The 14,105-nt window shown below is 34.2% G+C and overlaps 1 protein-coding gene across 2 annotated transcripts in view; it reads left to right on the top strand.

Annotated features, from left to right (window-relative positions):
• The window catches only part of WDR7 (WD repeat domain 7), a 382,832-nt gene that overhangs the window by 56,539 nt on the left and 312,188 nt on the right, over positions 1-14,105 (top strand). For both annotated transcript variants that reach the window (XM_011949222.1, XM_011949231.1), the window contains exon 13: positions 10,348-10,543. In XM_011949222.1, the coding sequence (XP_011804612.1) occupies positions 10,348-10,543 (196 nt within the window). The remainder of the gene's footprint in view (positions 1-10,347; positions 10,544-14,105) is intronic.

Genomic DNA, 14,105 nt, shown 5'->3' on the forward strand with positions numbered 1-14,105 from the left:
TGTTGGCCAGGATGGTCTCAAACTCCTGACCTCAAATGATCCACCCACCTTGGCCTCCCAAAGTGTTGGGATTACAGGCATGAGCTATCGCGCCCAGCTTCAAATGACTTTATTGTAAATATACTTTATTCCCCTGTTACGTACTTTTCATTTGCTTGTTTCCCAACTGTGGCCAGTTGGCTTTAAAACCTGCACAAATTAGGGATGAATTCTCTTTCTCTGACAGTCTAACTTCGCATTTTTTTTTTTTTTTTGCATGAGATAGAAGTTTCAAGATAATTAAGAGATAATATCACCAACTGGATAAAAGGTTTTTACTCTCAGCTAATTCCTTGGAAACTATAGTCCTAAGTACCATTCTTTCCTGCTCATTGCCTGAAAATTGGGGTTTTCAACTGAGAAGACCAAACTGGGTCATGTTTTTCTGGACATTTGTGGGTAGATTACAGTGGGGTATTACACATGCAAAGCCTTTGTCAGCATGACCCCAGGTGATCAAGGGGGAGGTTTGACCCCATTTATTGCTCTTCTTAGGACATAAATTATGGGCTAGGCACAGCATTCTTGCCAGCTCATAGTGTTTTGTGGACACTGAAGGTTAGGTCTCTCTCTGTTTTTTTGATACAGGCTTATCGAAAAAGCAAGTCAGCAAGTCAGCATCCTTTCAAAACAAAGAGGTACTTTTCGCATATTGTGTTCTGTTAATTTACTGCCAGGAAAGAGATATACAGGTTTGTTCAGCATCTCCAGTTAGAAAAATGAGGACAGTGTCTGTCAACTTGTTTGTTTTCATGAGAAAGGAAACAAAAAGTTTTCTGTGTTGTATCGGGGGTGTGAGAATTCAGTGTTTATTCCTTTTTTTTTTTTTTTGAGACAGAGTCTTGCTCTGTTGCCCAGGCTGGAATACAGTGGCGCTATCTCTTCTTATTGCAACCGCCGCCTCCCAGGTTCAAGCGATTCTTGGGCCTCAGCCTCCTGAGTAGCTGGGATTACAGGGACTCGCCACCACACTCAGTTAATTTTTGTATTTTTAGTAGAGATAGGGTTTCACCATGTTGGCCAGGCTGGTCTCAAACTCCTGACCTCTAGGATCTACCCACCTCGGCCTCCCAAAGTGCTGGGATTACAGGTGTGAGCCATCATGCCCGGCCCAGTGTTTATTTCCTGTAATGGTATAGGTATGATTTACATAGACAGGTAAGACCAGGCAGGCAGATTAAAAATCACTTGATTAGATATGTGGTTGCCGTTTAAGTTCTAAGTTGAGGGTGAGAAAGTAGAAGGGCAGGACCAACAGAGAGCTTTTGGGAGTTGTAATACCGGGCAGTCTTTTTCCAGAAGGTCTTATTCCCTGAATGTATGCAGCCCAAGGTTTGTGGGTCTGGACAGATGACAGCGGACAGCTGAATGGTGTGTGGAGAGTGGAAAGGGGCAACACTTTGAGTTCCTTAAAAAATTTTAGAATATAAGGCCAGGCGTGGAGGCTCACGCCGCAATCCCAGCACTTTGGGAGGCTGAGACGGGTGGATCACTTGAGGTCAGGAGTTTGAGACCAGTCTGGCCAGCATGGTGAAACCCTGTCTCTACTAAAAATACAAAACAATTATCTAGGCGTGGTGGCATGCGCCTATAATCCCAGCTACTTGAGAGACTGAGGTAGGAGAATCACTTGAACCCAGGAGGCGGAGGTTGCAGTGAGCCGAGATTGCGCCACTGCACTCCAGCCTGGGTGACAGAAGGAGACTCTGTCTCAAAAAATAAAAAAGACTTTAGAATATTTTTAGAGCCTGCAGATTTAACCATCTCAGTCTCTAAAACCCATAAATATGTAAGTGAAGTTAAAGAAAGCATTTTAATATTTTAAAGGCATGAAGTGAAAAATAATAAAGTAATTTCAGTAGAAAAGCATAAGAAGAAATGTTCAGAGAACTGTGGAAGCTGGCCATTGAGGAGCTGTATTTTATTTATTTACAAATTGTTATAAAGCTTTATTAATGTAATTTATGGTAGCATGTGAGTGATACTGATGATTATGCAGATGGAACTATTCAGATTAAATTAAGGCAGAGGTATTCATATGAGAAGAAAGTATTGAAAAAGGGAAACTCATGTTCTTGAAGAATTATGAATGTTTTCATATTTTCTGGTAGATACCTAAACGTTAGCAACAGTTAACCCCTTCAGAAAACAAATACAATTACATTCTAAAAGATAGAATCTATGGTATATAATTATATAGTAATAATGATGATGGAGATAACATTATCTTTTCTGTTCATGACATGTTAGTCACTGTGTGAATTTATATTTCATGTTATTCATACAGCAATTCTGTTAGGTATGTTACTGCTGTTAACCACATCACGTAGAGAAAAGAGACTCGGAGTGGTTAAATGACTCATCCAAGTCAGACAGTTAGCAAGTGGCAGCACTCGAATTTGATCCTTAGTAGTCTGATTTGACAGCCTCAGCTGATAAATGCTGCCCTCTAGCAGATTTTGTAGTCTATTTCAAAGTAATTAGTTTTCTCCAGTTTTTGTCATTTTTCATTATTGATTTGCATGACTTATCTTTTAGTTTTTCCTCTTTGATTATTCAAGTTTGGAATTTTTCAGTTTTAGTCCCCTTTTATTTTTTTACTTGTAACATATTACTTGCTCTTTAAAAATGTGGTATAGTTTTCATTGCACCTTGATTAATGTATATCTATTGTTAACATTTTTGAAAATAGAGATAACTAAGAAGGTAAAAGGTCACCTGTTATTCTTCTACAGTTAAGAGAACCACAATTAACATATTTTGATATATGTTCTTCTAGCCTCTTAAAATCCATTTTATTATATCCTTGTGATTTTACTGTAGATACAGTTTCTTGTGCATATTGCATTTTCATTTAATATGACAAATATTTTCAAAGTTATTTTACTTATTCATGAAAGTAATTTTACATTACATTGTGTGAGCATGCCATATTTACTTAGCAATTCTGCTTTGGGTATTTAATTGTTCCCAATATCTTCTATTGTAAATAATACAAAATTCAATGTTTTTGTAAATATTTTCTTTCATTTAGGATTATTTTCCTTGGATGTAGTCTACTCAATGAAAATATCAGAACCTCAGAAATGTGATATAATAGCTTATTAACATTTTTAAGGCTGCTGAATTATATTATGAAATTATTTTCTACTCTCAGTGCCCATTTCATTGCTGCTTGCCAGCACAAAAGTTACTTACTTCCGTGCTTCAGTTTCTACATCTTTAAAAATGGAAATAATCGTACCTACCTCAAAGGGTTGTTATGAGACTGTAATGAATTACTGCCAAGCAGTTGGAACACGCCTAGCATAATGTATGAACCCCCAAAATGTTAACTATTTGGCATTGTAATTTTTAGAATCTTTGTCCAAGTTGGCAGGTAAAAATAGTATTTTAATGTTTGAATGTGCTTTTCTTTGACACCTAGAGATATTCAGATTTTTCTAAAAGGATTTTAGTTTTTTTTTTTTTTGAAGACATTTTTCTTTTTGTCCTTTGCTTTTTTTTCTCTCTAAGGGTTATTAGTGTTTGAGCTCTTAACTGAAATATTAAGCTTATGTGGCTTCTGTTGTTGCTGGAATTTCTAATTTATTATTTACTGCTGAATTTTTTAACCTATACTTATTTTCAGTTTTTATGTAATCAATTTATTTTTTTATTTGTAGTTTCTTCCACATTTTTTGAAGCTTGAAATCTTTTCACCCAGAAATGTGATAAGACTTGATGAGACACAATGGCTAAATTAAAAGGAAACGTAAAATAATATATCTGAAATGTATTTATGATTGTGGGGTGATGTAAGGATAAAAAAAATCTGCTCTTCTCTAAGCTATCACAATGTTATTTATTACATCCTTGTTTTTTTCTTTGATAGGCAGTATTTTCTTAATCTTGTATTAAATACTTCATATTTCTTTACCATTTTAGTAATAAGTAAGCAGTTGAAGAATTATAGAGTTCTAATCAGTCCACTATTTCTTCAGTGTTATTTTTCTATACAGTGAATAAAGGAAGACATTAAAACTGGTCCCTAAAAGTTTTCTTGTTTGTGTAATTATCCAATTAGTTTGTTAATCAGTGTTGTGGTTGGACCATATGGTCTTTTTTTTCTAAAACATGTATTAAATAAACAGTCCTCTACTTTTTTTTTTTAAATGAAGTTTGGATTTTTAAAGCTTTTTTAAAAAGTCTAGTTTTGTAAAAGTGTAGAAGTGAAATTAACATTTAATTTCATAGGCTCTTTTTTCCCCTTCAGGTAGAATATTTAACGTGATAAATGATGCATCTTAACTGCACGTTTATGTTCATAGTAAGAGTTCTGGGAAGTACAAGAAATAATGATTAAGAGAATAGTGGGATTGATTTATGAGCAAAAGAAGCTGGTCATTTATAGCATGTCTAATGATGGGCATGTTTAAAAGGAGAGACAATAGAATGTTTGTATGTTTAGCAACTGTTCAGGCAAAGAGAAAAATTGTTTTGGGCAAATAAAACCATTGCTCCTGAAATGATATGAAGAAAAAGAGTAATTTAGTTTAGAAAACAAATTAACAAAAGTGGAAAATAAAAAATATGTATTATTTACATTGGGAGCTGTTGGAAAGTGGAATCATCTCCCCAGAGAGCTAGTGGATGGGATAAACTAGCTGTCTCTGATTTCTGTAATTCATGGCAGATGCTTAGGAACAGGTTACATAAGAGGTTTCTGGGAATGGTTTAAAATGAAGTCTTGTAAAATGCATAAGGTCAGACTGGGTGACCTAGGTGGTATATTCTGACTCTATCAGATTCTGTGATAGCTTGTGGCATTCTGCTATTCAGCACTAATGTACTGTGAGGATTATTTACTGGCAAATCCAGTGAGCCTTTATTTGGTTTAAGATGATAATTATTTGAAAAATAGTAATTGACCTAAGAATATACTTGCTTTGGGCCAGTATCTTCTCCCCTCTCTTTGCTTTTTCATCAAATAAAAATAGCATTTTTACTTGGTTAAATATTCTGTTGATTGTTGTTAACCTTTACTTTTAATTGGCATTTGATGTCATTGGTGCATATCGTGTCTAGGGCAGAATTAATACAATGTTCACAACATGAATTTGAATAACTTTCACCTGTAAAATACTAGCTCAGTTGATAGAATACTTCATCTGTGCTGCATAAGTTATGTTCCATAACAGTACAAATTTTTAAGTGGAATTTTATGTTTACATTCTTTATGTCAGTTGATAGCAGTGGTTCCTGAAGTAGAATAGAAAGACAGTCAACGGGGGTATAGGAAGAAAATCTTAGAACTTTTATTTACTTATTTTTTAACCTTAGGAAATTGAGCTTTATGAACATTTACTAGAAGGAGGGGCATTGGTGGCCTCTTCTGTTTTGCATTCCAGATGGACACGCATCATCTCAGGCCAGAGTGGGTGAGCCTCACGTGGGGTGCCAGAGTTACTTTGACCCTGTTTGTTTCCAGTTAGAATGTACTTGCTTAAGGGATTTGCAGATGATATTATATAGTTCTAAACCTAGCCATCACAAAATGGGCAGGGAAAATATGGATGGGAGATATTTCTAATGAAAAATCTCTTCATCAGCTATATGACAAGTTTTAATGATCATTTGATCAGTCTGGCAGGAGGGCAGCAAAAAATTTATAATTATATGAAATTTGTATTAACATCCACTGTCATTAACAAGGAAGCCTTCCTAAGGATCCATTTTGTGACATGAGAGATTGGCTAATGTAATATGAAGTTACTCACATTAGTGAGACATTTGAGAAATGTTTATTCTTAAATCTGTTTATTTAAACCTTGAGTCATCCTTTTAAAATATATGTATTTGTGCATCTATTACAATTTAGGTGATATAGTGCACAGAATTACACATGTATAATTTGTAAATATACAACTAGGGAACACATTTCAAAATTATTTAATGCATATTTAATAGGAATAATTTGAGGCATATTTTTCAAATAAGTTTGAAGATAAGAGGTTCACATTTTTTAGTTGTATTATTATTTTACTTATACAGTTTAAATGTTTTATATGTTATCTTGTTATAATGCCATTGGTGTTAAATCATGTTTAGGTGACTTTTCCAGGTTGAAATGAAAAAAGGTGAAGTAGAATGGAATTAATCAAATTATGAAATTAGTCATTGCGGGTGAAATAGGTGTTCAGTAACCCAGATCTCTAGAATTTAATAATAAAGGCATTGTGCTAATTTAACTCATTTGTGAAGAAGCTGGATGTAAATCAGGAAGAAATATGAGTTACAAAGTATTCTTTAAGAAGTGCTTTAATAATTTTGAGGACAGATAAGAGGAAACTAAGTTAATTGTGTTTTATCAGAACTTTTAAGTGCTTTTATTTAACAGATAGCTGAGAATTATTTAATACTCTGTTCATTGTTTGAATTAAAATTAATATCAAGTGTTGCTTGAATAGTCTTTTTTCCTTTTACACTTAAATAGGCTAGACATTTGCTTTGTTTATACCATTAATTTGTTTTCACACAGGCTGCAAAGGTAGCCATCAACTCAGAATTAATTAGTGAAATCAAAATTAATGAGGTTTTACTATATTGGGTCATTTCTTACTTCAGGCCAGGTTTCTTTATATGAGTTGGACTAGCATTTTTTTGAAAGAAGAAAAATTAGATGTATTTTAATCCATATTTAAAAAGCAAGGAACCATCTTTTCTTGTGAGTTAAGTACCTCTAATAACTATGCTTTCTTGGGCTTAGTAATATTGATTTTTTTTTGTTTTCATTCTTGATTATTTTGGCTATTTCCAGTCTTATTACAGTAAAGCTAAAGTTAACTCTTTAGATACTTATTTACAGAGATGGTATATCATTTTTACTTTGGAATAAACTTTTTTTTTTAAGATGGAGTCTCACTCCGTCATCCAGACTAGAGTGCAATGGCGTGATCTCGGTTCCATGCAACTTGCGTCTGCAGGTTCAAGAGATTCTCCTTCCTCAGCCTCCCCGTCGACTACTGTTTTGTATTTTTAGTAGAGACGAGCTTTCACCACATTAGCCAGGCTGGTCTTGAACTTTTGACCGCAGGTGATCCATCCCCCTCGACCTCCCAAAGTGCTGGTATTATAGGTGTGAGCCACTGTGCCTGGCCTGGACCAGTTTTTTGTAGATTAAGCTTGTTATTTGCACATTTTCATTATTACACTATGTGAAAGGAGAATAAAAGTATTCTTTAAAACATATTTAGTTAAATTTATGTGTCAGAGGAGAATGCATCATGTAGAAATGAAAAAGCTAGAATCTTGGAGTTAAAGCTCTTTTTTTTAACCTTCAGAAAATTACATCTCATAATCTACTTTTTAAAGCAGATCTGATGCTCTTATTTAATATTCATTTTGTATGTCCTTTATTTTTGCTACATAACAGTAATAATATAATGTAGAGCTTTTAAGTCTTATGAAGATAGATTACGTTTTCTTAAATCTTTGAAATTATCTGCCTGTGTATCTATGGGGAGGGTGAAAGAGTTGTGACGGGGAAACTTCTCATGAGGGGTTGATAATGTGGAAGGTCAAGTTTCTCATAAGAATGGGAAAGGCTTTTTTCTTTGCTTAATGGCTCTAGTCCTCTCTCTGCTAAATTACAGACTATGGTATGGAGATCTTTGACAGAGAGAGAGTATGCGTAGCTCAGTCGTTGTCAGTAGCTTTGTGTCACCTCAGATGTTGAGATCTCCAATAGGGCAAAATTTAAGAACACCTAACAGAGAATATTGGCAAAACTTCATATTGACTCATACTTCGTTTTCTCTACTTTTTGAAAAGGAATGACTAGAGTGTATGTGAGCATGAATGAAATGACTTTCAACGTGGGGACTAGCAAGTAGGTCAGTTAGATGTGTGGCACTAATTAGGGATTAGCTCTTTATAAAGAAGATTTTGGAGAGTTTGTAAGTCTAAGTAGCAGAATCAAAAGTAGGGTCAGTGGCCAGGCGTGGTGGTTCACGCCTGTAGTCCTAGCACTTTGGGAGGCTGAGGCAGGCGGATTGCTTGAGCCCAGGGGTTCAAGACTAGCCTGGGCAACCTAGAGGCTCTATTAAATATAATGTATATATAAAACAGTGGTGTTGGATGTGTGAATACTGTGATTGATAAGTGCCTGATGACAGGATATGAACAGATGAAAAGGAATACTCTTTAGGCATCATTCTTTAAGTTCATTATACCTATAGAAAAAGATAACTGTTTCTTTCATGAGGGAAATAAATGACCACTTTTTGACAGATTAATGTTGCAAAATAGAATATTGTAGTTAACCATTAATGTAGCAACCAACCCTTTTTATAAAATGAATAATGGATATATTTGACAAAGTCAGTACTGATGATAAGCTGTAGAAATGCAAAGCATCCATTGTATTAAACTCTTGCTTTGAGTTAGCAGCATACGTATGTAGCAGTGTGTGTGTGTGTGTGTGTGTGTGTGTGTGTGTATTTACCCAGTTTTGTTCTAACATACCCAAATTTAACTATTTTTGTAGTTTGCCATTTTGTTTTGATTTGTTAATTATAAAACTAATTTGTGTGTGTCAGAGTCAACTGCCCCTCAGTTTTTAATGTCTTTTGTTAAGACATTAAGAATCACATTTCATGTTTCAATTGAATGTTTATCAAGAAAATAAGTAAGCTTAAAAAATGCTTTAAAAATTCTATATAATGCTTTAATAAAGGTTTGTAATACCATTTCTCTGAACTTAGTTTTTTTTTAACTTTTAACATGAGTAAACACCTGTTATGCTGATTATAGTGTGTAATTATAATACACAAAGTACAAATAAAGCTAACAAAGAATAAAAATAAAACATTCAAACATTGATTTTAGGTTGTTTACAAAAATAAACATTATCTAGTAAGATAAAAATAAAGCTAAATCCTAGTGAAGAGAATACAAGGGAAGAAAGCAAATGAGACCATTGATAAGCCATATTCCGACACTTATGCCCAAGATCCAGCACTGTTATAGATAGAAAATTCAGTCCTGAGTTTCCAAAGTGTGTTCATCTAAAACTAGGTCTTAATAAGATTACTATGGTCAAACAACTTTGGAGATGAATGATGTTGTATCCCCTTGACGAGATAATTATGGTCACAGCATTTTAAAGGTTCTCGGAAGTTCTGTGGTTAAAAACAACAGCTACTACCTAACCTCAGTATTGTCAGTATTTCCCACGCACATTTGACCACACTTTTCCTCCCTTTTTTTCACCTAGTACCTATCCACATGTCCTGTTTGGGAAAGATACTGAGATACTGATCTTTAGTTTAAAAAAAGCCTGTTTGCTTAGGAGAACCCCAGCAGGGTGAGGTTTGATGTGTTTTTTTCTTTAGATCCCATACAAGGAAAAGAGTATATATATAGAGCAGTGGGCCTCACCTTCAATAAATAGCCACAATATGTACAAGAATGAGTTTCAAATGGCTGTTTTTATATGGTTTCTCTCAGTATGACCTGAAAGCATAATCTAGTAAGTCACTGAAAAGTTAAGTTTTCAATTGTTTATAAATTGTTTTACAGAAATACAGACTTTAATTTTTAATTTTTTAGGTCATAGGTTCAGTTCTCTCTTACCAGAGAAAATCTTTGATTATTTATATCTTGTCTTGTTCTAAAAAGGAGTTGAAGGGCAAAAACTAGAGGTGAACAGAAAATACATAGGAGAACATGTAATTGGCTATTGTGTGGCTAGTTGAGGTGATGTATCTGCTGACATTATAGATAGACACCATGAAGGAACTAGGAATGCGTATCTACAGATAATGTGAATATCTATGACTCCTAAGAAATGATCGTGGCAGAGGGACGGTGAGGGTATTGTTTTTGAGCAAAGGTGCAGGAAAGAGCATGGGTCTAAATGAAAGAGTCACAGACAGAAAGAAGCGCTGCAGAAAGCAACTCCCGCAGCAAACAAAGGAAAGTTCACAGCATGGAAAGAGAACACCTAATAACAGATCAATTTTTTCTCAGCTTTGCCTGCTCCAGTATAGTAATCATTTTAGTGAGGTCATCTTTAAATTTGAACAGCAGTTTTTCCAATCTTTTACAGTCTTTAATCTAGAATTAATTTAGTATAAAAATATTTTGATGATTGATCTGGGTTTTATGTATAATATAAAGGAACACATTTTTCAACATGACCTAATATTGTGGTTGTTTTTCAGTGGCAGCAAATGTATAATTAATTTTGCCTTAAGTTATTGAAAACAGGATCCATTTTATTTTAAATTTAATTTAAATACAATTAAGGTTTATTCTTCTTTTCAGGCAAGAGTACAGCACTGCATCTGCTCTGTAGCCAGTGACCACTCAGTAGGACTTCTAAGTTTGCGAGAGAAAAAATGCATAATGTTGGCATCTCGTCACCTTTTTCCTATTCAAGTAATCAAATGGAGGCCTTCTGATGATTATCTGGTAGTGGGGTGTTCAGATGGTTCTGTGTACGTCTGGCAAATGGATACTGGTAAGAACGAGTATGAAGAGATACTATAGAAAATTAAATGGGTATATTTCGTTTTCTAGAAATGAAAATGTCTTTTGAATGAAGAAAACAGCCTTGAAATGTAAAATAGTTGCTACTTTTATTTCTAATTGTTTAAGTGGCCTCTTTTTTGTTCTGCTATGCCAAATGCTTGTAGAATATTTCATGAATCTTTAAAAGCATGTAATTGAGGATAATATGCAGATGAGGACAGACATATGGACAACAAAGTATGTATGATTCCTGTGTAATTCACGAGTAAACTGTGAACAAGAAGAAATCACCAGGTTCGCATGTAGTGAAAAAGATACAACCCTTTTTTCTTTGAACAGCAGAAAAGCAATGCTGGGCAGTTAATTGTATGAGGTAATTAAAATGAAGTTTTCAAGTTCTAGAGATAACATTTAAAATTTCAAATTTCAGAAAGTTGAGGTATAATGTAGAACAAGCAATGCTTAGCTTAAAAGCACAGACAATAATATGTAATGTTTATACACAGACTGCCATGGTTTTCCCTCAGAAATTTGCAAGTATATAACTAAATGTTTATTGGTTTAGGCCTTTTTCAAACTCATTGTTTTTTTACTTTTACAATTTTCAGTAGTCATCTATCAGTTATGAAAGTCTTTCTTTTGATTCCTAGTTGTACTAATATTTCTACTAGATGTTTTCCTTTTCTTCATCTTTGTTTTAAATAGTGTTTTTTTGAAATCAGACTCTAAACATATTTCTGCATGGACTATTGTGCAAAAGGGAGTTCTCTTAAGCCTTTTGGGAATAAATAGTCATAAGCTTCAGTAATCTTTTATTTATTGTCTTCATTTTAACTGGTAGTACATAGGCAATCTTGACAAGAGGAAGCCTTCTTGAAGTCTGTCAAACTTCCTTGCTTTTGTGTGTAACTTTTCTTTCTCTTGTCTCTCATTGTAAAAGAGATTCATACTTTTGGTCAAGTATTAAAAGCACAAAAGTATTAGAAAAGAAGAAAGATGAACCCACATCTCATTGCTCAGTGGTAAATGTTAACATTTTTGGCAAATTACTTTCTAATCTCTTTCTGGGCATTTAAAAAAACAGAATTGCTGTTTTACTACATATGCAATTTTGTATCTTTCTTTTGTGTGTCTTTATGTTATGTCCTATCTGCTGAATAGCAGTCTTGTGTTTTATTTTTTTTTAGTTCACTTCATAAACTAAATGTATGGAATTTGTCTTTGGCTCTAGAGTCAGACTGTTTAGATTGAACTTAGGATGGACTCCTAGCTAGCCCTGTGACCTATTCCAAGTCACTGGATATTTATCCCTCAATTTCCTCACCTGTAAAATTAGGGTAATAATATTTTCTATCTTAAAGCATTTCTGAGAGAATAAAATGAGATAATATTTCCCTGACATGTGGTAAACAGAATATATGTATGTATGTATGTGTATGTGTGTGCAATTGTAAGCCTGTGTGTGTGTGTATACATGCATGTGTATGTATTTCCTACTACTATTATTAAAGAAGCATGCTATGTAACTTGCTACTTTGTTGAACTTGGGAGTATGATGTTATCTACATTTAGAAATAATTTTTTGGGAATTAGTACTAAAGAAAGTTCTTATAGCAATAATGGCATTTGTAAGACACTGTATTAAAATACTGTCAATATTAAGACTGGGCACAGTGGCTCATACCTGTAGTCCTAGCACTTTGGGAGGTGGAGGGGAGTGGATTGCTTGAGCCAAGGAGTTTGAGACCAGCCTGGGCAACATGGTGAAACACCGTCTCTACAAAAAAATACAAAAATTAACTGAGTGTGGTGACATATGTCTGTGTCCCACCCACTCAGGTGGCTGAGGTGAGAGAATCACTTGAGACCAGGAGGTCGAGGCTACAGTGAGCTGTGATTGCACCACTGCACCCGAGCCTGGGAGACAGAGAGAGACTCTGCCTTAAAAATAAAAAAATCTGTAACTATTAAATTAATAGCTGATATATTTTAAGTGAAAATGTATAGTAAACTTGTCTAGGACTTGTTCAAATTAAATATTAAGAGAGTATCATTTTTCTGAAGTTTTCTGATGCTTAAATATATAATACTTGAATATTTCAGATACTATAAATATCTTTGTGAAGAATATAAAACGAAATTATTTACAAATGAGGCCTTACTGATAGACAAAGTTACTGTTCTAGTAATTTTTCTAGAAGGAAATGACAAATAGGCCCCAACTGTAGGGGTACTGGAAGAGGTTATTGTTGTAATCAGTTTAGTATAATTAAGCCCAATTTAGATAAAATACAGCATGTAATATTGAAATTACATGCTGAAGATTTGGGTAAGCAATCAGTCAATATGACATTCAAGATAAATGGTATAGAGAAGCTGAATTTATTTTGGATTTCAACTATAATAGGAGGCATACTTTGTTTTTTTCCTCCTTGCTGTTCATGCTGTAGCTAGTGATATAAAGTTCCCTGGGGAGTCAGTAAGGTACATCCTGGAGGTATTGACATTATTTATTTATTAAATTTATTTATTTATTAAATAAATAAAAAATGAAGCTGGGAAAATCAGATTCAGCCAGAGTTTGATGTATGACATGTATTTAAACTCTGAGGAGATACTTAATACCTCTTGTTAGTGTTTTGGGAATGTATTTTTACAAATGCAGCCATACCATGTTAACCCTGTTTTGCATATTGGGCAATTTTCTAGTTATTGTTTTGAGTTATACTGATGTTTCTAGCTTAAAACACCTGAAGTGTCTTTCCTTTATATGTTTATGCAGCATGTTTACACTTTTTTTTTCCTTCAAATGAGTACTTTGTGTTTTCAGTTCATATTTCCTTGTGAAATGCAGCCAAAGCTAGTAATACAAAATGTAGAGAGCTGGAGTTCTAGAACCTTTTGTTCTTTTATTGTGACATTTTCTTGTATGCAATAGCAATGTAATAGTGATGTAATGGCCATGGAAATTATTCTTTTACATCTCTAAATAGTTAAAAAACTACCCAAACACTAGCAACAAGATTGAGCCAGATGAACCTCTTGCTTCCCTCGTAAGAACTTAAGGTGGGCCACTGACCTAGGTGGCCTCTGTGGAGCTGCTTATGTGCTTCTGGGATCAACCGCCTCATTTTTCCCGTTTGATATTCCCAGTAAGTATGCAGTGCCATTGACAAGGTCAGAATCCTGTCTCTTTGGGAAACAGGCATGCTGAAAGTAATGACCGATGTTACAAAATGTTCTTCTTATCTAGCCGTTACCAAGCCTAAACCACATTCTCATCTGCTTCTTTTTATCATTCTGGCTACACAACAAAAGTGATTCCCACATCGTATTTCTATTCCTTATGTATAATTATTAGATGTTCTTGTACAAATGCAAATGCCATTAATGCTTGACAAATATCAGGAATTAGTGTATGAGGACTTGTGAATTTATTTGTTATGTGATGTTTCTTTTTATGTTCTGCTCTCCATGTTTTCTAATATTTCTGTTTTTGCATGTACTTCATGAAATATGCATTTGAGTCTCCTTTTTGAACTTCAGTACCT

Source organism: Colobus angolensis, unplaced genomic scaffold (assembly GCF_000951035.1).
Source record: "Colobus angolensis palliatus isolate OR3802 unplaced genomic scaffold, Cang.pa_1.0 Scaffold108, whole genome shotgun sequence".
NCBI lineage: Eukaryota > Metazoa > Chordata > Mammalia > Primates > Cercopithecidae > Colobus > Colobus angolensis.